This window comes from Bos indicus x Bos taurus, chromosome 7 (assembly GCF_003369695.1).
Source record: "Bos indicus x Bos taurus breed Angus x Brahman F1 hybrid chromosome 7, Bos_hybrid_MaternalHap_v2.0, whole genome shotgun sequence".
NCBI classification, from domain to species: domain Eukaryota; kingdom Metazoa; phylum Chordata; class Mammalia; order Artiodactyla; family Bovidae; genus Bos; species Bos indicus x Bos taurus.
The window spans coordinates 99,502,741-99,530,447 of record NC_040082.1 but is presented as its reverse complement, the minus strand read 5'-3'; the positions used below and the strand labels follow the sequence as shown (position 1 = coordinate 99,530,447).

The following is a 27,707-nucleotide window of genomic DNA, read 5'->3' as shown; positions in this document are numbered from 1 at the left end:
TGGGAGCCATGAATATGAAATAGAAAAAGTGAAACAAAAGATAAAAGTAAAAGTTCCAGTTGTTTTTAAATGTGGCTGCTCATTAGAAACATATCTGGAGCTCTGGCCAAAAAAAAAGAAAGAAAGAAATGCAATACCTGGGAATTAGTATTTTCAAATATTCCAAGGTAATTCTGATATCAGTTCAGTTCATTTCAGTAGCTCAGTCGTGTTCGACTCTCTGCGATCCCACGGACTGCAGCCCACCAGGCTGCACGCCGGGCCTCCCTGTCCATCACCAGCTCCCGGAGTTCACACAGACTCGCGTCCATTGAGTCAGTCATGCCATCCAGCCATCTCATCCTCTGTCGTCCCCTTCTCCTCCTGCCCCTAATCCCTCCTAGCATCAGAGTCTTTTCCAATGAGTCAACTCTTCATATGAGGTGGCCAAAGTACTGGAGTTTCAGCTTTAGCATCATTCCTTCCAAAGATATCCCAGGGCTGATCTCCTTCAGAATGGACTGGTTGGATCTCCTTGTAGTCCAAAGGACTCTCAAGAGTCTTCTCCAACACCACAGTTCAAAAGCATCAATTCTTTGGCGTTCAGCCTTCTTCACAATCCAACTTTCACATCCATACATGACTACAGGAAAAATCATAGCCTTGACTAGACGGACATTTGTTGGCAAAGTAATGTCTCTGCTTTTGAATATGCTATCTAGATTGATCATAACTTTTCTTCTAAGGAGTAAGTGTCTTTTAATTTCATGGCTGCAGTCACCATCTGCAGTGATTTTGGAGCCCAAAAAAATAAAGTCTGACACTGTTTCCACTGTTTCCCGATCTATTTCCCATGAAGTGATGGGACCCGATGCCATGATCTTAGTTTTCTGAATGTTGAGCTTTAAGCCAACTTTTTCACTCTCCTCTTTCACTTTCATCAAGAGACTTTTTAGTTCTTCTTCACTTTCTGCCATAAGGGTGGTATCATCTGCATGCCTAAGGTTATTGATATTTCTCCCAGCAATCTTGATTCCAGCTTGTGCTTCTTCCAGCCCAGCTTTTCTCATGATGTACTCTGCATAGAAGTTAAATAAGCAGGGTGACAATATACAGCCTTGACATACTCCTTTTCCTATTTGGAACTAGTCTGTTGTTCCATGTCCAGTTCTAACTGTTGCTTCCTGATCTGCATACAGGTTTCTCAAAAGGCAGGTCGGGTGGTCTGGTATTCCCATCTCTTTCAGAATTTTCCACAGTTTATTGTGATCCACACAGTCAAAGGCTTTGGCATCATCAATAAAGCAGAAATAGATGTTTTTCTGGAACTCTCTTGCTTTTTCGATGATCCATCAGATGTTGGCAATTTGATCTCTGGTTCCCCTGCCTTTTCTAAAACCAGCTTGAACATCTGGAATTTCATGGTTCATGTATTGCTGAAGCCTGGCTTGGAGAATTTTGACCATTACTTTACTAGCATGTGAGATGAGTGCAATTGTGCGGTAGTTTGAGCATTCTTTGCCACTGCCTTTCTTTGGGATTGGAATGAAAACTGACCTTTTCCTGTCCTGTGGCCACTGCTGAGTTTTCCAAATTTGCTGGCATATTGAGTGCAGCACTTTCACAGCATCATCTTTCAGGATTTGAAATAGCTCAACTGGAATTCTATCACCTCCACTAGCTTTGTTCGTAGTGATGCTTTCTAAGGCCCACTTGACTTCTCATTCCAGGATGTCTGGCTCTAGGTCAGTGATCACACCATCATGATTATCTGGGTCATGAAGATCTTTTTTGTGCAGTTCTTCTGTGTATTCTTGCCACCTCTTCTTACTATCTTCTGCTTGTGTTAGGTCCATACCATTTCTGTCCTTTATCGAGCCCGTCTTTGCATGAAATGTCCCCTTGGTGTCTCTAATTTTCTTGAAGAGATCTCTAGTCTTTCCCATTCTGTTGTTTTCCTCTGTTTCTTTGCAATGATCACTGGGGAAAGCTTTCTTATCTCTTCTTGCTATTCTTTGGAACTCTGCATTCAGATGCTTATGTCTTTCCTTTTCTCCTTTGCTTTTCACTTCTCTTCTTTTCACAGCTATTTGTAAGGCCTCCCCAGAAGGCCATTTTGCTTTTTTGCATTTCTTTTCCATGGGGATGGTCTTGATCCCTGTGTCCTGTACAATGTCATGAACCTCAGTCCATAGTTCATCAAGCACTCTGTCTGATATACATATGGACTTTAAAAACTTATTACAGATTTTCTAATTAATACTAGTTTTGGTGATATAGAATTCTATAATTTTCTGTTGACCAATCATGATACAATAATACTAAGTGAGTAATTGTGTAGTTCAGTTCAGTCGCTCAGTCATGACTGATTCTGCACAACTTCAGGCTTCCTGTCCATCACCAACCCCTGGAGCTTTCTCAAATTCATGTCCATTGAGTAAGTGATGCCATTCAACTGTCTCATCCTCTGTCTTCCCCTTCTCTTCCTGCCTTCAATCTTTCCCAGCATCAGGGTCTTTTCCAATGAGTCAATTCTTAGCATCAGGTGGCCAAAGTATTGGAGTTTCAGCTTCAGCATCAGTCCTTCCAATGAATATTCAGCACTGATTTCCTTTAGGATGGACTCATTGGATCTCCTTGCTGTCCAAGGGACTCTCAAGAGTCTTCTCCAACACCACAGTACAAAAGAATCATTTCTTTGGCGCTCAGGTTTCTTTATGGTCCAACACTCACATCTACACATGACTACTGGAAAAAGCATAGCTTTGACTAGAGGGACCTTTGTTGACAAAGTAATGTCTCTGTTTTTTAATATGCTGTCTAGGTTGGTCATAGCTTTTCTTCTAAGGAGCAAGTGTCTTTTAATTTCATGGGTGTAGTCACATTCAGCAGTGGTTTTGAACCCTAGAAAATAAAGTCTGTCACTGTATCCATTGTTTTCCCACCTATTTGCAGTGAAGTGCTGGATCCAGATGCCATGATCTTAGTTTTTGAATGTTGAGTTTTAAGTCAGCTTTTCTCTCTCCTCTTTTCACTTTCATCAAGAGGCTCTTTAGCTCCCCCTTTGCCTTCTGCCTAAGGGTGGTGTCACCTGCATATCTGAGGTTATTGATTTCCCTGCAGTCTTGAATCCATCTTGTGCTTCATCCTGTCTGGCATTTCACTAGACGTACTCTGCATATAAGTTAAATAAGCAAGGTGACAATGTTCAGCCTTAAAATACTCCTTTTCCAACTTGGAACCAGTCAGTTGTACCATGTCTGGTTCTAACTGTTACTTCTTGACCTGCATACAGATTTTTCAGGAAGCAAGTAAGGTGGTCTGATAATCCCCTCTCTTTAAGAATTTTCCACAGTTTGTGTTGATCTACACAGTCAAAGGCTTTAGTGTAGTTAATGAAACAAAAGTAGATGTTTCTCTGGAATTCTCTTGTTTTTTCTATGATCCAACAGGTGTTGGCAATTTAATAGTTACAGAATCACAGAATGGATGCTCATAAGTTTTCACAATTGATAGCCAGACAAAAAATAAAAGATGATTACAATTGCAAACCATAGTGGGAACATGATTAATCTAACAATATAAAATAATTACATACAATTGGGGGGGGGGTGTCAAGCAGAGTGATGTGGTAAATGGAAGTACATACCTGGACATGTTTTCATCTGCTCAGCCAGTCTATGTCTTTTGGTTGGTGCACTTAATCCATTTACCCTTAAGATAATTACCGATATATATGATCCTATTATCATTTTCATAATTGTTTGGGGTGCATTTTCTTTATGTAGGGCTTTTCCTTTTCTGTTTCCAGCCTACAGAAGTTCCTTTACCATTTGTTATATAGCTGGTTTGGTGGTGCTGAATTCTCTTAACTTTGGTTGTCTGGAAAGCATTTGACTTCATCAAATCTGAAGGAGAGTCTTGCTGGATAGAGTATTCTTGGTTATAGATTCTTCTCTTTCATCACTCTAAATACTTCATACCATTTGCTTCTGGCTTGTATAGTTTCTGTTGAGAAATCAACTGATAGCCTGATGGAAGTTCCCTTGTATGTCATTTGCTATTTTTCCCTTGTTGCTTTTAATATTTTATCTCTGTCTTTAATTTTTGCCAATTTGATTACCATGTGTCTCAGTGTGTTCCTCCTTGGATTTACCCTGCCTGGACTCAATGTGCTTCTTGGACTTGGTTGACTATTTTCTTTCCCATGTTAGGGAAGTTTTTAGCTATTATCTCTTCAAATATATTCTCAGGTCATTTATCTCTCTCTTCTCCTTCTGGGACCCCTATAATGTGACTGTTTGCGCATTTAATATCCCAGAGTTCTCTTAGGCTGCCTGCATTTCTTTTATTCTTTCTTCATTCTTTCATTCTTTCTGCCTATATTCTGTTCTATGGCAGTGATTTCTACCATTCTGTCCTCCAGGTCATTTATCGCCTCAGTTATTCTGTTACAGATTCCTTCTAGGGTATTATTCATCTCTGCTTCTTTGTTCTTTAGTTCTTGTAGGCCTTTGGTAAACATTTCTTGTATCTTCTCAATCTTTGCCTCCATACTTTTCCCAATATCCTGAATCATATTCATTATCATTATTCTGAACACTTTTTGTGGACTGTTGCCTACATCCACATCATTTAGCTGTTTTTCTGGGGTTTTATCGTGTCCCTTCATCTGAGATGTAACTTTCTGCTTTGTCATGCTGATTAACTCTGTGGTGTGGTTTTGTTTTGGTTGCTGTGGGATTGTGGTTCTTCTTGCTTCTTCTCTTTGTGTAAGCTTCCTAATGGCAGGGACTGGTGGTTGGAAAACCTGGGTCATGCTTTGGTGGGCAGGGCCTTACTCAATAAAGCTTTAATCCAATTATCTGCTGATGGATGGGGTTGCACTTCCTCTCTGGTAGTTTTTTGGCTGAGGTGACCCAACCCTCAGGTCTATGGGCTCTGTGGTCAGGTTAATTTCTCCAAGAGGGTTTACACCAAAGGAGACATTCCCAGACAGCTGCTGCCAGTCCCCTCTGTCCCTGTGATGAGCCCCTGCTGACCCACACCTCCACAGGATACCCTCCAACATTGCAGGTAGTTTTGGTTCAGTTTCCTGTGGAGTCACTGCTCGTTTCCTTTGAGTCTTGGTGCATGCAAGGTTTTGTTTGTGCCCTCCAAGAGTAGAGTCTCTGTTTCCCCCAGTTCTGTGGAAGTCTTGTAATCAAATCCCACTAGCCTTCCCAGTCAGATTCCCTGAGGATTCCCAGTTCTTTTGTTGGGCTCCCAGGCTAGAAGTCTGACGTGCGGTTCCAAACCTTCACAATGGTGGGTGATCTTCTTTTGTATTATTGTTCTCCAGGTTGTGGGTTACCCACCCGGTGGGTATAGGATTTGATTTTATCGTGATTGTGCCCTTCCTACCATCTCCTGCCATTTCTTCTTTATCTTTGGGCGTGGAGTATCTTTCTTTGGTAGATTCCAGCGTCCTCCTGTCTGTGGTTGTTCAACAGCTAGTTGTGATTTTGGTGGTTTTGCAGGAGATGAGCAGAATCCTTCTACTCCTCCATCTTGAACCAGAAGCCCTGGACATGCTCCCTTTCACTTGTAGGTCTCTTCTTGGTTGTGACTCAGAAAGGCCAAGACCTCATTCCGTTTGACTCCAGGTCTATCTCTTCAATTTTTCTGCCTGTTTGCTAGTTATGACCCTCTCCTCAATCTGGTTAAGTATTCATGTCAAGTATTGTTCTTCTGAAAACAGAATTTCTGTCTCTAATACCAAGTTCAACAGTGATTCCTTGCCTGCTTGCTTAGTCACTAAGATGTATCCAACTCTTTGCAACCCCATGGACTGTAGCTTTCCAGGCTCCTCTGCCCATGGATTTCCCAGGCAAGAATATTGGAATGGGTTGGCATACCCAGGGAATCTGCCTGACCCTGGGTCAAACCTGAGTCACTTGCATCTCCTGCATTGGAAATCAGATTCTTTACCACTCGCCACCATTCCCCAAAAAAGGACACTAATTTTGAATAAAGATTTCTCCAAAGATAAGTAAATGACAATAAGTGCATGAAAAGATGTTCAACATCATTAGTCATTAGGAAAATACAAATTAAAACCCACAAAAGAACACGTCACTTCATACTCATTCACTTAAATGATTAAAGGAAATAAAGACTGGCAATTAGAAAAATGAAAAGTTATGGAACAATTAGAACCCTCATATATTGCTTGCTGAAATGAAATTAGTGCAACCACTTGTAGAAAACAATTTCTCAAAAGTTTTGATATGTAGGTACCAAATGACCCAGCAATTCCACTCTTAGGCATATATCCTAAACACATGAAAATCCACACAAAAAAATCACATCAGTGTTCATTTCAGCATTATTCAGAATACCCAAAGCCTGAGAATGACATATGTCCATCAGCTGATGAAGGCATACCAAAATGTAGCATAGCCACATAATAGAATATTATTCAGCTATGAAGAAAGACTAAAAATGAGTTTTCAGCCATAAAACCATGTTGCAACATGAATGAACCTTGAAAACATTAAGTGAAAGAATCTAGTCACAGAAGACCACGTACTGTATGATTCCATTTATGTGAGTATCCTGAACAGGCAGGTCCACAGTGACAGAAAGTTGATTAATGGTACCCGGGGGCTAGGATCAGGGTTGGGATGCATGGAAGTGGGAATGAGGATTTCCTCATGCTATTGTGAATGCAGTTTCTGTTTGAGGAGTTGAAAGTGTTCTGAAGTTAGACTGTGGTGATGGTTGCACAACTCTGTGACTATCCAGAGATCACTCAACTGTACAGTTTTAATGGATAAATTTCATTGGATATGAAATCATATCTCAATAAAACCATAATTTAAAAAAAAGCAGTGGATGAGTTTTACAGTAGACAAAAAATTAAATTGAATAATGCAAGAAAGGCTCTTAAAACTATGTTAGGTTCAGAGGACTCTCAAAAACTAACACATTTACAGACTTCCCTGCTTCAACCCTGATTATCTCAGGAACATCTATTCATCGGTCTTGTTTCTACTGAAACATGATTTCTTTGGGAATCTTCCTTAACCCATTCTATTTCCTTAGACCCAAAACTGAGCATTACATTCAAACATACATTGTCATAACCTCCCTTTTTTATCATTAAATTGTGTATCTCCTGCCAATACGGGATTTACATGTATAGTCTCTTCACCACTTTATTGTCAGAGAAAATCACAGAATCTATCAAAAAAGAGATGCTCAATACGTCTTGAATAAGGAGTGAATTATATAATTATTATAGATCCCTAAGGATAAATGCATTTTTTTAATTTTTTAAGGGAGTCACTTTTTAAATATCTGGGTCTTTTTATTTTTTATATATTATATTTTATTTTTTAACTTTACAATATTGTATTGGTTTTGCCATATATCAATATGAATCCACCACAGGTATACACGTGTTCCCCATCCTGAACCCTCCTCCCTCCTCCCTCCCCATACCATCCCACTGGGTCGTCCCAGTGCACCAGCCCCAAACATCCAGTATCGTGCATCAAACCTGGACTGGCGACTCATTTCATATATGATATTACACATGTTTCAATGCCATTCTCCCAAATCATCCCATCTTCTACCTCTCCCACAGAGTCCAAAAGACTGTTCTATACATCTGCATCTCTTTTGCTGTCTTGTATACATGGTTATTGTTACCATCTTTCTAAATTCCATATATATGCCTTAGTATACTGTATTGGTGTTTTTCTTTCTGGCTTACTTCACTCTGTATAATAGGCTCCAGTTTCATCCACCTAGTTAGAACTGATTCAAATGTATTCTTTTTAATGGCTGAGTAATACTCCATTGTGTATATGTACCACTGCTTTCTTATCCATTCATCTGCTGATGGACATCTAGGTTGCTTCCTTATCCTGGCTATTATAAACAGTGCTGTGATGAACATTGGGGTACATGTGTCTCTTTCAATTCTGGTTTCCTTAGTGTGTATGCCCAGCAGTGCGATTTCTGGATCACAAGGCAGTTCTATTTCCAGTTTTTTAAGGAATCTCCACACTGTTCTCCATAGTGGCTGTACTAGTTTACATTCCCACCAACCGTGTAAGAGGATTCCCTTTTCTCCACACCCTGTCCAGCATTTATTGCTTGTAGACTTTTGGATCCCAGCCATTCTGACTGGTGTGAAATGGTACCTCACAGTGGTTTTGATGTGCATTTCTCTGATAATGAGTGATGTTGAGCATCTTTTCATGTGTTTGTTAGCCATCTGTATGTCTTCTTTGGAGAAATGTCTATTTAGTTCTTTGGCCCATTTTTTGATTGGGTCATTTATTTTTCTGGAATTGAGCTGTAGGAGTTGCTTGTATATTTTTTAGATTAGTTGTTTGTCAGTTGATTCATTTGCTATTATTTTCTCCCATTCTGAAGGCTGTCTTTTCACCTTGCTTATAGTTTCCTTTGTTGTGCAGAAGCTTTAAAGTTTAATTAGGTCCCATTTGTTTATTTTTGCTTTTATTTCCAATATTCTGGGAGGTGGGTCATAGAAGATCCTGCTGTGATGTATATTGGAGAGTGTTTTGCCTATGTTCTCCTCTAGGAATTCTATAGTTTCGGGCCTTACGTTTAGATCTTTAATCCATTTTGAGTTTATTTTTGTGTATGGTGTTAGAAAGTGTTCTAGTTTCATTCTTTTACAAGTTAAAGATCATACACCATGACCAAGTGGGCTTTATCCCAGGGATGCAAGGATTCTTCAATATCCACAAATCAATCAATGTAATACACCACAGTAACAAATTGAAAAATAAAAACCATATGATTATCTCAATAGACGCAGAGAAAGCCTTTGACAAAATTCAACATCCATTTATAATAAAAACTCTCCATAAAGCAGGAATAGAAGGAACATACCTCAACATAATAAAAGCTATATATGACAAACCCACAGCAAACATTATCCTCAAGGGTGGAATATAGAAAGCATTTCCTCTAAAGTCAGGAACAAGACAAGGGTGCCCACTTTCACCATTACTATTCAACATAGTTTTGGAAGTTTTGGCCACAGCAATCAGAGCAGAAAAAGAAATAAAAGGAATCCAAAATGGAAAAGAAGAAGTAAAACTCTCACTGTTTGCAGATGACATGATCCTCTACATAGAAAACCCTAAAGACTCCACCAGAAAATTACTAGAACTAATCAATGAATATAGTAAAATTGCAGGATATAAAATCAACACACAGAAATCCCTTGCATTCCTATACACTAATAATGAGAAAACAGAAAGAGAAATTAAGGAAACAATTCCATTCACCATTGCAACGGAAAGAATAAAATACTTAGGAATATATCTACCTAAAGAAACTAAAGACCTATATATATAAAACTATAAAACACTAGAAGAAGGCAATGGCACCCCACTGCAGCACTCTCACCTGGAAAATCCCATGGACGGAGGAGCCTGGTGGGCCACAGTCCATGGGGTCGCTAAGAGTCAGACAAGACTCAGCGACTTCACTTTCACTTTTCACTTTCATGCATTGGAGAAGGAAATGGCAACCCACTCCAGTGTTCTTGCCTGGAGAATCCCAGGGATGGGGGAGCCTTGCGGGCTGCCGTCAGTGGGGTTGCACAGAGTCGGACATGACTGAAGTGACTTAGCAGCAGCAGCAGCAGCATAAAACACTGGTGAAAGAAATCAAAGAGGACACTAATAGATGGAGAAATATACCATGTTCATGGATTGGAAGAATCAATAAGTGAAAATGAGTATACTACCCAAAGCAATTTATAGATTCAATGCAATCCCTATCAAGATACCAACGGTATTTTTCAGAGAGCCAGAACAAACAATTTCACTATTTGTATGGAAATACAAAAAACCTCGAATAGCCAAAGCAATCTTGAGAAAGAAGAATGGAACGGGAGGAATCAACCTGCCTGACTTCAGGCTCTACTACAAAGCCACAGTCATCAAGACAGTATGGTATTGGCACAAAGACAGAAATATTGATCAATGGAACAAAATAGAAAGCCCAGAGATAAATCCACGCACCTAGGGACACCTTATCTTTGACAAAGGAGGCAGGAATATACAATGGATTAAAGACAATCTCTTTAACAAGTGGTGCTGGGAAAACTGGTCAACCACTTGTTAAAAAAATGAAACTAAATATCTGTTTTTAATTGGAGGATAATTGTCTTGCAGTGTCCTATTTGTTTCTGCCATACAACAATGTGAATCACCCATAAATATGCGTACATTTCCCCTTCTTGATACTCCCTCCCACCCACCCCCATCCCATGCCTCTAGGTTGTCACAGGGCATTGGGTTGAGTTCCCTGTGTTATGCCACAATTTCCCACTAACTATTTTACACATGGTAATGTACACATTTCAATGCTGCTCTCTCAATTCACCCCACATTCTCCCCTCATTGTGTCCACAAGTCTGTTCTCTATGTCTGTGCCTCTCTTCCTGATCTACAAATAAATTCACCAGTACCATTTTTCTAGATTCCATATATATGCACTAATATGCAATGCAAATTCACTTTTTTTTAAACTTTACATAATTGTATTAGTTTTGCCAAATATCAAAATGAATCTGCCACAGGTATACATGTGTTCCTTCATTGTAGTTGATTTACAATGTTGTGTTAGTTTTTGCTGTACAGCAAAGTGAATCAATTATCCATATACATATATTCAGCCCCTTTTCAGATTCTTTTTGCATATAGGTCATTACAAAGTATTGAGTACAGTACCATGAGCTCTATAGTAGGTACTTATTAGTTATCTGTTTTAAATATAATAGCGTGTATATGTCAATCCCAGTCACCCAATTTGTTCCCTCCTTTCCCCTTTGTAACTATAAGCTTGTTTTCTACATCTGCGACTTTATTTCTGTTTTGTAAAGAGGCTCATTTATATACTTTTTTTAAGATACTGCATATAAGCAATATCATATGATATTTGTCTTTCACTATCTGACTTACTTCACTTAGTATGACAATCTCTAGGTCCATTCATATCACTGCAGATGGCATTATTTAGTTCCTTCTGACTGAGTAATATTCCACCGTAAATATGTACCACATCTTCTTGACCACAAATGCATTTTTTATTCTCTCCCTTCTCAGCTGCTGGCTCCACTCAGAAAAGGGATTTAAATGGGGTTTCCTTGGACCAGTCTGTGCCATCTTCTCTGTGAGTGATGACATCAAAGCATCTTTAATACTCAGCTAAGCATCATTTAAAGAGAACTAAAAGTGGGGGGCATGGGTTGGTGACAGAGGTGACAAGAACAGGAGTGTTCCTGGGTTATCATGGGTTTGGTTGCATTTTCTAAGACCATTCTTAAAACTTAACACACTAATATGGTTAAAAATAGAAACTACTTAAGTGTGGAAATGATGTTGGACAGGCTAGACAAGGGACTGAAATTTTACTCAATAAATCTTTTCTGGTTTCCTGAAGGTCAATTTAGCCTTCTTTCTGATGACCCTTTGGATTTTGAAAAGAAAACTCTGTTCCCTCAATAGTGAGGTGTCCACCCTCCAGAACACGAGGTAAGATGGAGAAGAGACTGACAGCCCTGCAGATGTGTGGTTGCAAAAGTGAAGGCATGTGCCTGAACAGGTCCTTGTGTCCATTCTCAGGTTTTCTAAGGAAAGCCAGAGTAAAATGAATGGAGGTGTCCTAAGGCAGCAAGTTCAGACCCAGTGGTGTTCTCTATCCATCTCTAATTCCAGTTTGTGACCTTGTGACTCCCTCAGCAACATTCTCTGGACTTTGTCAGCAGTCCTATGACAAATGTGCAGAGAACAATTATGTTCCCATGAAGCACTTAGAGGAATATGTGACCACTTCCACATATTCTAGTACACTTTCACACCCCACATTTCAAGCTCGTTCTCACCTCTCTCCCACTCCTCTTCCTGGTAAAAATCCCAGTGAACATTAAATCTTCTAAGAGGTTTAGGCAGACCTTTGTTCCAGGAAATCTTGTGCATATCTGATGCTCTTTCTTTTGCATTTCTACCATTATCTTTTCTAAATTATGCATCTTACTGTTTTGTTGTATTAGTCATTTGAGTAGATCATGAGCTTTATGAAAATAGATATCTCGCCTTTGTGATGTTTAATGCCCAGGACCCAACACAGAGTGTGATGCATGGTACTTCCTCAGGAACACTGGTTGAATGAAATTAGGTATCTCCACAGAGGATCATAAAGATTTTGCAACTTATGAAGTGTCGCTTCCCTTTCCATCCAAATCAAAATGTCATTCTAGACCTCAGTGGCATTTCTATTGTGGAGCATCATTGACAGCAAAGAATAAAACGAATCACAACCCAGTCTGAGAAGTCATTACCAACAGGGAAAGGAAGGAGCATCCATGAGTGAAGATGAGAATGGCTCTGGTTGTATCAGGAACTTACCTTCTCCTCCTACTCAGGATGCTGACATTTAAAGCCACAGCTCAGCTCTTCATCTTGGGATGCACGTGGTTTCTGGGAATCCTGCAGGTGGGACTAGCTGCCCGCGTCATGGCCTACCTCTTCACCATCATCAACAGCCTGCAGGGCGTCTTCATCTTCCTGGTGTACTGCCTCCTCAGCCAGCAGGTACCACTGTCTTGACTCCCTGTCAGGACCCATCCCACCCTCACTCCTCTCAGGTGAGCTGACTCAGAGCATGCTTTGCAGGTCCGTGAGCAATACAGGAAGTGGTTGAAAAGAATCAGGAAAAGCAAAGCTGAGTCTGAGAAGTACACGCTCTCCAGCAGGACCATGTCTGAAGGTTGCAAACACAGTGAGGTAAGATCATGCACTGCCCCCAGAGCACTTCACTAACCAATTCATTGATCAGCACATGCCTAGCACACTGGACAGCTGCATATGAGCTGTTGCTGTCTTAGGATGGCTTACCCTTTGTTTACTGTTTCACTCATTCTCAAGTGGCATTGGTGGTAAAGAATCTGCCTGTCAATGCAGGAGATGCCAGATACCTGGGTTTGAACTCTGAGTCAGGAAGATCCCCTAGGTAGAAAATGGCAATGAACTCCAGAATTCTTGCCTGGAAAATTCCATGCACAAAGGAGCCTGGCAGGTACAGTCCATTGGGTTGCACACAATCGGACACTACTGAGCATGCACGCATGTGTGCATGCGCGCACACACACACACACACACACACACACTAACCATTAGCAGTGGTCTCAGTTTGTTTACAAAATGTATTTCACTTGTATTCCTTTGAGGAACTGTGTCCATCTTGACTCATATCAGTATTCCTAATGAAAACTTACTATGTGCCATGCATGGTCAACTAAATAAGCAACTATCAATGATCTGAAATGGTGAGGTACATTCTATTCAGAGTCACATTATCCTACCATTTTGCTGTACACCTGTCTCTGTGTAACACTCAGCAGCACCCCTCAAAAATGCAGAAAATGGGGGGAGATTATGTACTTATCTGTGCACCAAAGAGAAAGGTGTTAGCTGGAATTTTAGACTTTCTTAACAAGATTGCCTGATATTGGGGCACTCTCTGTGCTATGCTGTGCTGTGCTGTGCTGTGCTGTGCTCCATCGCTTCAGTTGTGTCTGATTCCGTGCCTTCCTATGGACTACAGCACGCCAGGATCCTCTGTCTATGGGATTCTCTAGCAAGAATACTGGAGTGGGTTGTCATGCACTCCTCCAGGGATCTTCCCAATCCAGGGATCAAATGCAGGTCTCCTGCACAGCAGACAGATTCTTTACCCCTGAGACACTGGGAAAGCCCCTTGGTTCCCTCTACCCACCACAGAACCGAAAAAGATAAGCAGTAGTGACACAAGATAATTCATGAAAGTGATGACCAAGAAACAACACTTACTGGTTTAGACTTACAAACTTATTTTCCTTATATTTTCTGACCTCTTCCATCTTCTATTTAATGCCTTCAATCTTCCATCTCACTAAAAGGAAACTACTATTTGCCTGGAAGCCCTTCTGCATTTCTCACATTACCTGTCCCCCCAACTTCCATAAGCACTGATTCCACCATTGAATCTTCTACCACTTTGCCCTTTCTCAACAAATGTTCTCAGCACTTATTTCACAAAGAAAATCAACCTTGTCGTGATGATACTTTGTGAACTCTATGCCATAAAAACTATCAGTGTGCATCCTCTTATATCATTGAGACAATGAACCTTCTCCTCTCTGAAGACAATTATTCCACCTCTGCTTTGAATACCATTATTAACGCTTATCAATTTCCCTTATACTCTTTTTCACACATATTCTCTCATTCTCTCTTCCCCTTACCCTTCTTCCCTCACTCTTTCCTCTCATTTTCAACAGTATTTTCCCCGTAGCTGTGGATACATGTTTGGTTCTCTTCTGTCTTACAAACATGTACTACTTGGCCATCTTCTAGCTACCAGCCAAGAGTTGACATTTCTGTCTTTATTTCCCTGCCTTAAACTCATGCCTTCAGCCTACCGGGGCCCAGCCCTGGTTGGATCCAGGGATTCCCTCGGGAGGACAGCGTTGGCAAAAGAATAGCAAAAGGGGAGAGACAAAGGCTTGATCTAACTGATTTACCCAGAAAGCCAATAAAACCTGTGACATCAGGTTTGCACTGACCACGGAGGCCACAGGCGCCCTCTCAAATCGTGGAAAGTGCCCCACCTTAGGCACCTTCTCGAGTGGGTCTTAGAAGCCCGGGCAAATAAGTGGTCTCAGAGGGCCCCCACGCTCCAAGTTAGTCATCCTGAAGGAAGAACAGAGAAGAAAACGAGAGAAAAGGAAACAAGAAAGAATGACACAGGGAGACCAAGCCTGATGAGCAAGGCCCACAACTTTATTTTCCAAAGTAGCTTTTATACCTTAAGTTGTGCACAGAGGATAATAGGGGGTAGAGAGTCATGCAAGGTCAGCAGTCCTTGACCCTTATTGAAGCCAGGCTTTCTTTCTGCAAACTTATGGCTTTAGATGATTTACATCATCTTCTGGCCAGGAGGCCTGTTAACATTTTATGACCCTTTCTTCTGAATAATGGTTAGTCAATCAGAAAACTTATTTTCTCTAAAGGTGATTATTCTGAAGTCAGGCGCCACCCTCCGGAAGCATTAAAGTTGCATTCCTATAGGGCAAAGAGTGGTGGGCTATAACAATAAAAGAATTAACTCAAGGGTCCAAGGTTATTAACACCAAGGTTACTATTTATTTTCCCTATATACCAACTATATCAATGAATATACTCCCAAGGACACAATACAGGGGATGTGGAAACTTGGCAGCAAGTATTGGCTCAACAATAAAACCCTCCACCAGTGCTATTCTAATAATTTCTTAACTCTCCAAGAAGCTCTGCATTGTTAGAATATCTTAAGCTTCCCGTGCCAATCACATTCGTAGCTGCAGGAATCTGAACAAACCTGTCAGGCAAGCTAAAAAGTCATCAGAGGGGTTTGAATTGGAACACACCTATTATACCTTGGAGATTTATTAGCTAGAACTCTAAGTTTATTTTCTTCAGAGAAATGGTGGTCGGGGATAGCCCCCACCCCCACCCCCACCCCCGTTAATGTCAGAAAAGTTGGTGAAAGTCATGAAATAGTAAAACAGACAGATTTTGGTTTGGGGGTAGATGCTTGGGCAGGTCCAGGCGGCCTCTCGAGTCCTGATTCACCTTTGCATGTCAGGTCCTCTCCGCATGACCTTTGTCATGGGTGGGAACTCCCGTGCTGGCTCCCATGCAAATTATAGTTTCTTTCCCCTATAGTTCACCAAAACAAATATCTCTTAGATTTACAATGATCTCCATCTCCCAGAAAGTCTTTCACAATTTCTGATCATTCTCTGCTGTTTTCTCATAAAACACTCCATCCTTATCCTCACTAGATTCTACTTACACATTCCTCTTTGTCTTTCTTCCATTCTCTCTTGCTAATCTCTGTCTCCTTTGTAGTTCCATACAAGTGATTGGTTCCAGAACAACTTTAATTCCTGTTTTATTCTTTTCTCCTAGACAACATTTATTCCTTAGATTCAGTCACAATAGCTGCAAATGGTGACCATTAGTTTCTTTATCTCTTACTTCTCCTCTTAAATCTAAAGGAGTATGGAGTATTTGACATTTTTGGTATCTCAAAGTCTTCATCAACTCAGCTTTCCAATTTAAGGCTTGCAGTCTTTACCCTAATCCAGTTCTTTCTCATGGTGTCCTTCTCAATCTTCATGATACCACATTCATCCTTTGGCACAAGTTTGGATCCTGAAAGTTACTCTCAACAGCTATCTTATTACCATCACAACATACCACCTTTGATCTTTTTGTTCTTATCTTTTCAATATGTCCACAATCTCTCCTGCTATCTCAACTTCCATCACCTCCTCCTTAGCCAGGCTGCCAGCTTGCCTAAACACCTGCTATGCTCACCTCACTGATTATTCTTTCCATCCTTGTCACCTCCCAATACATCCTTTACCCAGAAATCAGAAAGATCTTTTCAAAACACAAATAAAATCATTGCACTCTTTGGTAAAAACATTACATATAGGGTCAAAACCAAGAGCCATACATCGGTGAGAATTTGTTTGATTCATCTCCTGCTTTCCTCTCCAGCTTCATATACCATGTACTCACCATTATTCCAGCCACATCAAATTTCTTTCAATTTTGAAAATTCAGTGTGCCTCTTTGGGACAAAGGCTTTGCACATATTCCTTCTCTTTAAAACACTCTTTTTTATTCCTTGACTCAAAACTATGTACTCCTTCAGACATATCTCTATATGTTGATTCCTCCATGAAGCCTGTACCTGCTCAGGTTAGATCAGATTCTTCCATGTTTCTTTCCAATAGCCCCTAGAGAGTTTTGTCAGAGTCAGTTTGCTCTTGATTTTCTCTATTAATTGATTTCTCTATTAATTGATTAATATCTGTTTCCTTCTAGATTTACCATCTGCAGGCACCATTTTGCTTTTCCTGTCTGTTATATCTTCAATATTTCACACAGTGCCAGACATGTAGAACTACTCAATGCATAATTGCTACATGATTGGTTAAATTAATGAGTGAATAATCTGCACCTGAAAGAAGGGGCAGAAACTGTATTATTCATCAATCTCTCTCTCCAGTGTTTAACATTTTCCAAATGATCAGAAATTACTTACTAAACAAAAATGAATGAATGAATAACTGATCATTAAGGGGGTAAAATATCAGACAAAATTATTGATTATTTTATGGTGCCTCTTTCCTTTGGAAATATCAAGGTAATTCTCTCTCCTACTATATTTTTTTTATTACTAACCATCCTGTCTACCAATTAAACCCAAGTATTTCCTTATGATCCCAGAGCATTGTGTAGATCCTAGTTCCCAGGCTGAAACAAATCTGGAATGAAATATTAGCTCAACCAAGTGTTTGCTGTGTGAGCTAGGTCAAATTGCTTTTCAAATTGTTTCAAAATTGTGAAACATTTAAACTCTCAGTTGCCTCATTTGTCTCCTCCCCCCAAATTAAGACCATTTTCTTAAATTAACTCAATCAGAACTAACCACATGCTTCCCTTTTCAGACTCTAAGTGGGTCAAGTCTTGGTGGGGGGCGGGAGGTGCTGAACATCCTCCTCACACTAAATTCTGATTCAGCCAAGGTTGCAGAGTGTAACCTAGCGGGAGTTAATGTGGCTTCCCTCATACAATTGATGCTGTCCACATGGGGAGGACCCCACAGATCTAAGAGATTCAATGACTTGCTCTACCACAGCCCTGTCCCACTCATGGATTACACTCATTCAGAGAGAATAGAACAAATAACTCATGAGTCTCTGCTTAAGGGAATGTAATGGTGTCTGACTCTCCATGTTCTTGAGTCAACTCAGCCTCATCAAGGGCATAACCCTGTCCCTGGGAGACACAGAACATAATCTGAGCTTCCCTCACTTTAGAATCCAAGAAAACTTACACTTCCATAGTGTAGTTTCCTACCGCTGCTGTAACAGGTTACCACACACTTGCTGCTAAAAACAAACAAATTTATCCTACAGATCTAGAGGTCAAAAGTTCAAAATGGATCTTATAGAACTAAAATTAAAATGTCTGTATCCCTTCTGGAGACTTTAGGGAAATACACATTTCTTCACCTTTTTTTAACTTCTTGGTGATGCCTGCATTCCATGGTTAGTGGCCTCGTAATTCACTCAATCTTCAAAGTCTGTTTAGTGTAGCTTTTCAGATCAGTCAGCTCACCTCTATCCTCCTCCTCCTTCTTCCCCTTCTTCTTTTCTTCCTCTTTCATCTCTCTCTCTCTCTCTCTCTCTCTCTCTCTCTCTCTCTCTCTCTCTCTCTCTCTCTTCCTCACCTCCATCATTATATCTTTTCCCGCGTCTTACTCTCTTATTTTCCTCTCCCCTTTATGAAGACCCAGATCATTACACTGGCTCATCAGGGTAATCCAGGATACATTTTCCACCTCAAGATCATAAAAATTCATTTTTCCATGTAAGCTCATATATTTGCAGCTTCCAGAGTTAAGATGTTGACATCTTTGTGGGATCATTATTCTGCTAGCACATCTATTGTATGTGGGTTAGGTTTATAGTTCAGTTCAGTTGTTCAGTCATGTCCAGCTCTTTGCAGCCCCATGGACTGCAGCACGCCAGGCCTCCCTGTCTATCACCAATTCCTGGAGTTTACTCAAACTCATCTCCATTGAGTCAGTGATGCCATCCAACCATCTCATCCTCTGTTGTCCCCTTCTCCTCCTGCCTTCAATCTTTCCCAGCATCAGGGTCTTTTCCAATGAGTCAGCTCCTCACATCAGGTGGCCAAAGTACTGGAGTTTTGGCTTCAACATCAGTCCCTCAGATGAACACTTAGGACTGATCTCCTTTAGGGTGGACTAGTTGGATCTCCTTGCTGTCCAAGGGACTCTCAAGAGTCTTCTCCAACACCACAGTTCAAAAGCATCAATTCTTTGGCGCTCAGCTTTCTTTATAGTCCAACTCTCACATGCATACATGACTACTGCAAAAACCATAGCTTTGAATAGACGGACCTTTGTTGGCAAAGTAATATCTCTGCTTTTTAATATGCTGTCTAGGTTAGTTGTAACCTTCCTTCCAAGGAGTAAGCATCTTTTAATCTCATGATTTATAGTAAAAATACTGAAATCTTCTTCATATGTGTGAAGTGTGTGAATAATGTGTGTGAATAAATATTTGCCACTGTCCCCTACTTCCTGCAGAGATGATATACATAGTGAAGAAACGAAATACACTTTCTCTATAGAGAAACACAGTAATGGCATCAGATAGCCATTGAAGGATTCTAAACTTCAAGTAATCTGGTCAGCTATTTCTACTATCTATGGGCAAAGGACCAAACAAATCCATGGCTTAATGAAATTACATCTTCTACTTTCTCCTAAAATTTGGTGTCTCTTGTGCTTAAAAGTGGAGAAGGCAATGGCAACCCACTCCAGTACTCTTGCCTGGAAAATCCCATGGACGGAGGGGCCTGGTGGGCTGCAGTCCATGGGGTCGCTAAGAGTCGGACACGACTGAGCAACTTCACTTTATTTTTTCACTTTCATGCACTGGAGAAGGAAATGGCAACCCACTCCAGTGTTCTTGCCTGGAGAATCCCAGGGATGGGGGAGCCTGGTGGGCTGCCGTCTATGGGGTCGCACAGAGTTGGACACGACTGAAGAGACTTAGCAGTAGCAGCAGTGCTTAAAAGTTAGGGATATCTTTCTTTCATTCTGGAATTTTCTTCTATGGCTTCCTGTCATCTTGTTCAAGAAAAACAAAATTTATCTGTGTTCCATTGTGCATAATTTCCTGGAGCACAATATTTGAAACCTTCTTGAGTGAAGTTGCCCATCCCAAACACCAGAATTTTCCCTGAGCTTTCTATAGACCTAGCAATACATAACTCATACTGGGGATGGTAAGGATTGTCCCAAAGGACTTCAGTGACTTTTCCTTTACATCTCAGGCAATTAACAACAGGTAACTTTTCTAGACTTTTATCAATTTTCAAACTGACATTTTATGACTCCATGAAGAAAACATTTCCTAAACTCTGATTAGAGGAATCAAGACATACAATTAGAAACAGATAGATTTTTTTTTGAAGGACATTTAACTGTTATTATATTCTATAACTTCAGGGTTAGGAAACATAGGGAGATGGGACTTCTGAGAAAGACCAGGCTCAACCAAATTTCATCCAGTCTGATAGGTATTTTGATCTTATCCTGACAAGTCCATCTGACAAGGAGATTTTTTTTTTAACTAAAGAATTCTTAAATTTCTTTTCTTTCTTTCAAAGAAAATATTTATCTTTCTATGGTCTCATGTATCATTTCTAAAATATTACCTTTCCAAGTTACTTTAAAAGATCTTTGATTTTTCACAGAGCTAGGACAAATAATTTCACAATTTGTATGGAAACATAACAAACTTTGAGTAGCCAAAATAATCTTGAGAAAGAAGAATGGAACTGGAGGAATCAACCTTCCTGACTTCAGACTATGCTATAAAGCTACAGTCATCAACACAGTATGGTACTGGCACAAAGACAGAAATATAGATCAATGGAATAAAATAGAAAGCCCAGAGATAAATCCATTCACATATGGACACCTTATCTTTGACTAAGGAGGCAAAAATATATAATGGAGAAAAGACAATCTCTTTAACAAGTGGTGTTGGGAAAACTGGCTGACCACCCATACAAGAATGAAACTAGAGCACTTTCTAACACCGTGCACAAAAATAAACTCAAAATGGATTAAAGATCTAAACATAAGACCAGAAACTATAAAACTCTTAGAAGAAAACATAGGTAGAACAGTCTCTGACATAAATCACAGCAGGATCCTCTATGACCCACCTCCCAGAGTAAAGGAAATAAAAACAAAATAAACAAATTGGGCCTAATTAAACTTAAAAGCTTTCGCACAATGAAGGAAACTATAAACAAGGTGAAAAGGCAGCCTTCAGAATGGGAGAAAATAATAGCAAATGAAGCAACTGACAACAAAGAATTGAACTCCAAAATATACAAACAGCTCATGCAGCTCAATACCAGAAAAACAAATGACCCAATCAAAAACTGGGCCAAAGAACTAAACAGACATTTCTCCAAAGAAGACCTATAGATGGTTAACAAACACAGGAAAAGATACTCAATATTGCTCATTATCAGAAAATGCTAATCAAAACCTCCATGAGATACCATCTCACACCTTTCAGCATGGCTGCCATCAGAAAGTCTACAAACAATAAGTGCTGGAGAGGGTGTGAAGAAAAGGGAACCCTCTTATACTGTTGGTGGAAATGCAAACTAGTATGGCCACTGTTCTCTATGGAGAACAGTGTGGAGATTCCTTAAAAAGCTGGAAATAGAACTGCCATATGACCCAGCATCCCACTGCTGGGCATACACACCAAAGAAACCAGAATTGAAAGAAACACGTGTACCCCAGTGTTCATTGCTGCACTGTTTACAATAGCTAGGGCATGGAAATAACCTAGATGTCCATTGGCAGATGAATGGATAAGGAAGTTGTGGTACATATACTGAATGGAAAATTACTCAGCTATAAAAAAGAATGCATTTGTGTCAGTTCTAATGAGGGGGATGAAGTTGGAGCCTATTATATAGAGTGAAATAAGTCAGAAAGAGAAACACCAATATAGGATATTAATGCATATATATAGAATGTAGTGGAGAAGGCAATGGCACCTCACTCCAGCACTCTTGCCTGGAAAATCCCATGGACAGAGGAGCCTGGTAGGCTGTAGTCCATGGGATCGCTAAGAGTCAGACACGACTGAGCGACTTCACTTTCACTTTTCACTTTCATGCATTGGAGAAGGAAATGGCAACCCACTCCAGTGTTCTTGCCTGGAAAATCCCAGGGACGGGGGAGCCTGGTAGGCTACCGTCTATGGGGTCACATAGAGTCGGACATGACTGAAGTGACTTAGCATAGCATAGCAGCATAGCATAGAATGTAGAAAGATGGTAATGATGACCCTATTTGCAAGACAGCTAAAGAGAGGCAGAGGTAAAGAACAGACTTTTGGACTATGTGGGAGAAGGTGAAAGTGGGGTGATTTGAGAGACGAGCATTGAAACATGTATATTACATATGTAAAATAGATGACCAGTGCAAGTCTGATGCATGAAACAGGCCACTCAGAACCAGTGCTCTGGGACAACCCAGAGGGATGTGGAAGGGAGACATGGGAGTGGGGTTCAGGATGGGGAGACCTATGTACATCCATGGCTGATTCATGTTAATGTATGGCAAAAGCCACCCCAATACTGTAAAGTGATTAGCCTCCAATTAAAATGAATTAATTAATTTTAAAAAGATCTTTGGAGGGATTCCCTGGCAGTCCAGTGGTTAAGACTTGGCACTTTCACTGCTCTGCGCCCAGCTTCAGTCCCTGCTCAGGAAATTAAGATCCCTCAAGCTGTGCAGAGTGGCAGAAAAAAAATCATTTGAACTGTATCTTCTTATTGCATGGAAAACCTGAAGTGTTATTCTTTGAGCCATTAAGTGAGAACAAAAGATACTTAGTTGTGTGTGTTTCAAGAAATTCATCATGTCATCAGTGTGAAAGAAGTCATGGTGGTGGACTTATTGGTTACTCAATTCCTGCAAATCCGGAATTTTACTGTGTCCCAAGGACTGATGTTGAAGCTGAAACTCCAATACTTTGGGCACCTGATGCGAAGAGCTGACTCATTTGAAAAGACCCTGATTCTAGGAAAGATTGAGAGCAGGAGAAGAAGGGGATGACCGAGGATAAGATAGTTGGATGGCATCACCGACTCAGTGGACATGGGTTTAGGTGGACTCCGGGAGTTGGAGATGGACAAGGAGGCCTGGCGTATTGCAGTTCATGAGGTCACAAAGAGTCGGACATGACTGAGCAACTGAACTGAACTGAACAGTGCATTCAAAAAAACTGTAAACACCTAAGACAAATCATAATGGAAAATAATATAAAAAGAATGTATATATGTGCATAACTCAGTCATCTTGCTGTATCTAATTATTAGAGAAACCTTGCCCCACTAAGAGCAGCCTTTTGTGGCCACTAACCATGAAACAAAATGAAAGTTTAAAAGGAATTGCAGGTTATGATGGGGCTACAAAGAAAGTCCATCTAAAAGAGGGGTCATGTTGGGCACTCCCAGATGTCAATCTTGTCCTTGTCCTGCAGGTCCTATGGTAGTAGGGCTTATCTCCACACCTGGGATGGGAAAGTTGCTGGATAAAGTCCCCCTGGTCCTGGATACTGAGGAACAGGCAATTGCACATGAGACATACAGGGGTTTGCTGTGGGAAGTCTCCCCCATCCTGATGTCAGATGGTATATCCACCTTTATCAGCAACAATAACACCCAGAACCTCAGCTCCCCTGTCACCTTGGTCTTCCAACATGTGAGTCCTGCTGGGATGGAACTGTGGATGTGGAAGAGTCCTGAGTCCTGGGCAGAGCCTTGGGTTTCAGAGGGCTCCCCCACAAGTGCATCATATCCCCAGGAAAGCCTAGCATAAGCTAGCTCTGGGTCAGCATTTCTGAGCAATAGACCCACCAGCTCACACCTACTTCCTGTCCCTATAGTCAGTGATCCTTGGGCCAAAGAAGAATGCATACTGCATCTTCTGGGAGTGTGGCCAGAATGTAAGTGGTCACCAGGCCACCAGAGGCTGCAAGATGGTGGGAACCACCTGCCAGTGCACCCACCTCAGCAGCTTTGCTGTCCTCATGGCCCACTATGATGTGCAGAGGAGAACCCTCAGAGTGGCTACATTCAATGTGTGCTGCTGGGTAACAAATTCCCACCCATGTAAAACAAGAAAAAATTAAATCTTGCATGGTACAACTGGGATGGATGCTCAGATTTTTACAATGCTGAAATCATTCTGTCCACCTGGACTGCATTCTTATTGAGGCTCGGAATCCTCATCCAACCCTCTGACTTCTGGCAAGGTTCAGTTCCCTGTGGTTGTTGGACTGAGGTCTCATTGTCTTCCTATCTGTCAGCAAGGGAGCTGGTATAGCTCTCAGGGCCTATATGTGTTCCTTCTCAGGTGGCCTCTCCTGGACCCTCTCACAGTGTCTCTATCTGGAAGCCACCAGGAGAAGCTCCCTTACATGAAAACTCTCTAAACTTTGAATGTTTTCTCCAAAAACAAAGAAAGCTCAGTTTGTGTTTTTGCTTTTTTTTTTTGTAGAGGAAGTTCTTTTTTTGTTTGTTTGTTTGTTTGTTTTTCTCAAACTGGAGGATAATTGCTTTACAATGTTGTTTTGGCTTCAGTGATAAAACAATGTGAATTAGCCATGGTGGTTTAGTCTCTAAGTCATCTCCAACTCTTGCAACCCAATAGGCTGTAGCCCCCAAGACTGCTTTTCCATGGACTTTCCCAGGAAAGTATACTGGAGTGGGTAGCCATTCTCTTCTCCATGGGATCTTCCCAACCCTGGGATGAAACCTGTGTCTCATGTCTCCTGTGTTCTTTACTGCATTCTTTATCACCACCTTGGAAGCCCACCCAGATTCGCATTTGATTTCAAACCTGGAAGTGGTTATGTATACCACAGGGGACAGTGACATGGTTGTCAATAGAATTCTCAATACCATGAGAGTCTTCTGGAATTGAGTGCACAAGGGCTGTAGAAAGAAAGATTTGATGATGGCAGAGGTCAGAGGGGACCAGAGGAACCAGTGAGTACAGGTGAGTCAGGAGCAATCTTTGCCTCTTCACCTGACCAAGTGAGCTGCTTACTTTCTCTGGTTCATCAAAACCAACACTCTCTGGCAACCTGAAACAATGGGGAATTTACTGAAATACAAATGGCACTCACATGAACGTAAGCATGAAATGACTGTAGCACAAAATGCTTAAGAATCACAGGAGCCCCCAGAAGTTTGAACAACAATCCAAGGCCATGTTTCCTACAGCCATGTGACTAGATGTCAAAATATCCATACTTAATACACAATTTTACATTTATTGAAGAGTTAAAATATTGGGGCTTTGAATGCCAAGACAATAAGAAAGGAACCATCTCCATCTCACTTCGAACTCCAGACACTGAATTCCTCTTGGTCCAAAAACCAAAGTTGGCTTCTCCTGCACGTGTCAATAGATGTTTTACACAGTAAATACAATCTATGTATTTCTTATTTGATCCTTCTTTTTCACACATCTGATAGATTATTCTCTTGAGTCTACAAAGAGATTCTCCATTATTTTTTGACCATGTGGCATTCTGTTGGATAAACTACATATCAAGGCTCTTATAGTGAGTGTTTTTGTTAGATCATTTGCTAATACAAATAATGTTGCAACTGTTTACACTTACTTCATTGATCTCATTTTTGATTATGCAGTTAGGTTGGATACTGCGTCAATTTCACAACTGCATGTTTGTAGATACTTCCATATTTCAACATCTTGAGGTCACTCCATCGACCCTGACAACAGTAGTATGTGTGTGTGTGCTCACTTTTGGTGAACTCTGTTGTGATTCCATGTACTGTAGCCTGCAAGCTCCTCTATCCATGGGATTTTCTGGGCAAGAACACTAGAGTGCATTGCCATGTCCACTTCCAGGATCTTGCCAACCTAGGGGTCAAACTCACATCTCTTGCATTTCTTGCATTGGCAGGCAGATTTTTTATCCTGAGCCACATATTTCCCTACAGCCTCACCACAAGGTTATTATCCAATTTTGTACTTTTACCCATCTGAGAGGAAAATAGCATATCTAGGGAAAGATGTGTATCTTTGTATCCTTTTTATTATTAGTGAAAGGGAACATCTTTCTTTATGAGTCAGTAATATTTCAATCTCTGGAAACAATTTGTTCATATCCTTGGTATATTTTTCTATTAGCTTGTAGTACTTTTCTTATGGGTTGGGGGACACTCTTAAGATATGCTGTTGGTGAAACTAAAGACTCTCAAGTCTTACAGTACATCAAAAATCATCTGGAGGGCTTGTTATTTATTTGACATTTTACTGATAAATGTCATACCTAACCTAGGACCCAGCATACCAATTCATGCCCATATCTTTATTCATGAACTTCCCACTACCCTCATCCACACTACTGTACCTGGTGAAATCAGGTTCACTGATTTCAGGTTCACTGATTTCCACTTATCACATCTTTTAAGAAGCCAGGGAGGTCCTTTGTTTTCTTTTCATTAACACAGAGAGAATCATCTGGACAGAGAATGCTCTAGGTCATTTCATGGAGAGCAAAAAGATAGGGACATCATTGGAGGGACCAGGCCAGAGGGACCTCCCATTTCACAAATATAATTGACCATTTGTATTTGTCTTCCCACTAGATGGTAAGGTTTGTGAAATCAGAAATCTTGCCTGTGTTATTTTTAATGCACAGGGTCAGCACAAAGCCATGTGCACAAAACATCCACAGTAATATCAGTTGATTGAAACTGGGGATATTTATTCAACATCATAAGGTTACTGAGATGTTGATAAGGATTGCATTGAATCTATAGGTCAATTTGCTGCAATGCTACCATTTTAACAGTATTGTCTTCTGATCCATGAATGTGGCATGTTGATCCATTTCTTTGGGTCTTCTTTGACTTCTTTTGACAATCTTCTTTAGTTTTCGGTGTAAAAGTTTTGCAGTTTCTAACAAAGTGTCATTTTTACATATTCCTTCTCAGGAGACTTAAATTAACGGCTAAATCAGATGATCTTGTATCCTGTTCGGAAAGGAAAATTCTGAACCGTCATCTCTGGGCAAAACTTTTAAAATATGTTTTCATGTTTGTTAAAGGAACTCTTCACAGAACCATTGTGTAAGGAAGTATGATGGGAATTGTTGATATTTAGATTGCTGGGAGAATTTTGCTTTTCTACTCCATATGGTATGCTCACCTCACTCTTGGCATAGTCAAAGGGCTCTGATGTAATTCCCCAGTTGCCTTAGATTAAATCACCTGCTTCAACCTTTTTCTACAAAGTTCCTCAAGTTTGTAGGTATATGAAGATATTTGAAGGTATATGACAAGGAAAATGAGCTTCAGAAAACTGACTTAAAATACCATAAGACAGGAAAGTAAGATTCAAATATATACATGGAGGGTAAACAATTGCTATGGTGTCCCAAATTTTTCCTGGATTATGTCCTAAAAACACTTGAGTTACAAGCAAGCAGGACAGTTGGTTTCAATACATACATGCTTCAACTTCTTCACCCTCAAACTTATGCATGAGAAAAATATATTTTACTACTCACCATATGTGTGGGTGTTTGTAAGTCGCTCCATAGTGTCTGACTCTTTGTGACCCCATAGTCCATAGCCCACCAGGCTCTTCTGCCCATGGAATTCTCCAGGCAAGAATACTGGAGTGGATAGCTATTCCTTTCTTCAGGGGATCTTCCTGACCCACGGATTGATGTCAGGCCTCCTGCATTGCAGGCAGATTCTTTACCATCTGAGCCACCATGGAAGCTCAGTACACACCATGTACTGCACTAAATTAAAAGATCTAGTTTCTAATTTCACAGAGCTTACATGTTAAAGAAAAGGTTTTGTTAAGAATGAAATCAGAATCCTGTAAATAAATAAAATCTCTACATCCTTACATTTGTAAGGTGTGCTGGATTAGAAAGAGTATATTGCTACTGCACATTTTTTAAGTTTTAC

The 27,707-nt window shown here is 40.5% G+C and overlaps 1 protein-coding gene across 1 annotated transcript in view; it reads left to right on the top strand.

Moving 5' to 3' along the window:
• The window catches only part of ADGRE2 (adhesion G protein-coupled receptor E2), a 66,695-nt gene extending 39,298 nt beyond the window's left edge, over positions 1-27,397 (top strand). Inside the window, 5 exon segments of the mRNA XM_027548026.1 lie at positions 11,118-11,184; positions 11,455-11,546; positions 12,437-12,605; positions 12,687-12,797; positions 26,721-27,397. Of these exon segments, the coding sequence (XP_027403827.1) occupies positions 11,118-11,184; positions 11,455-11,546; positions 12,437-12,605; positions 12,687-12,797; positions 26,721-26,729 (448 nt within the window). The 3' untranslated portion in view covers positions 26,730-27,397.
• The last annotated feature ends 310 nt before the right edge of the window (positions 27,398-27,707 follow it).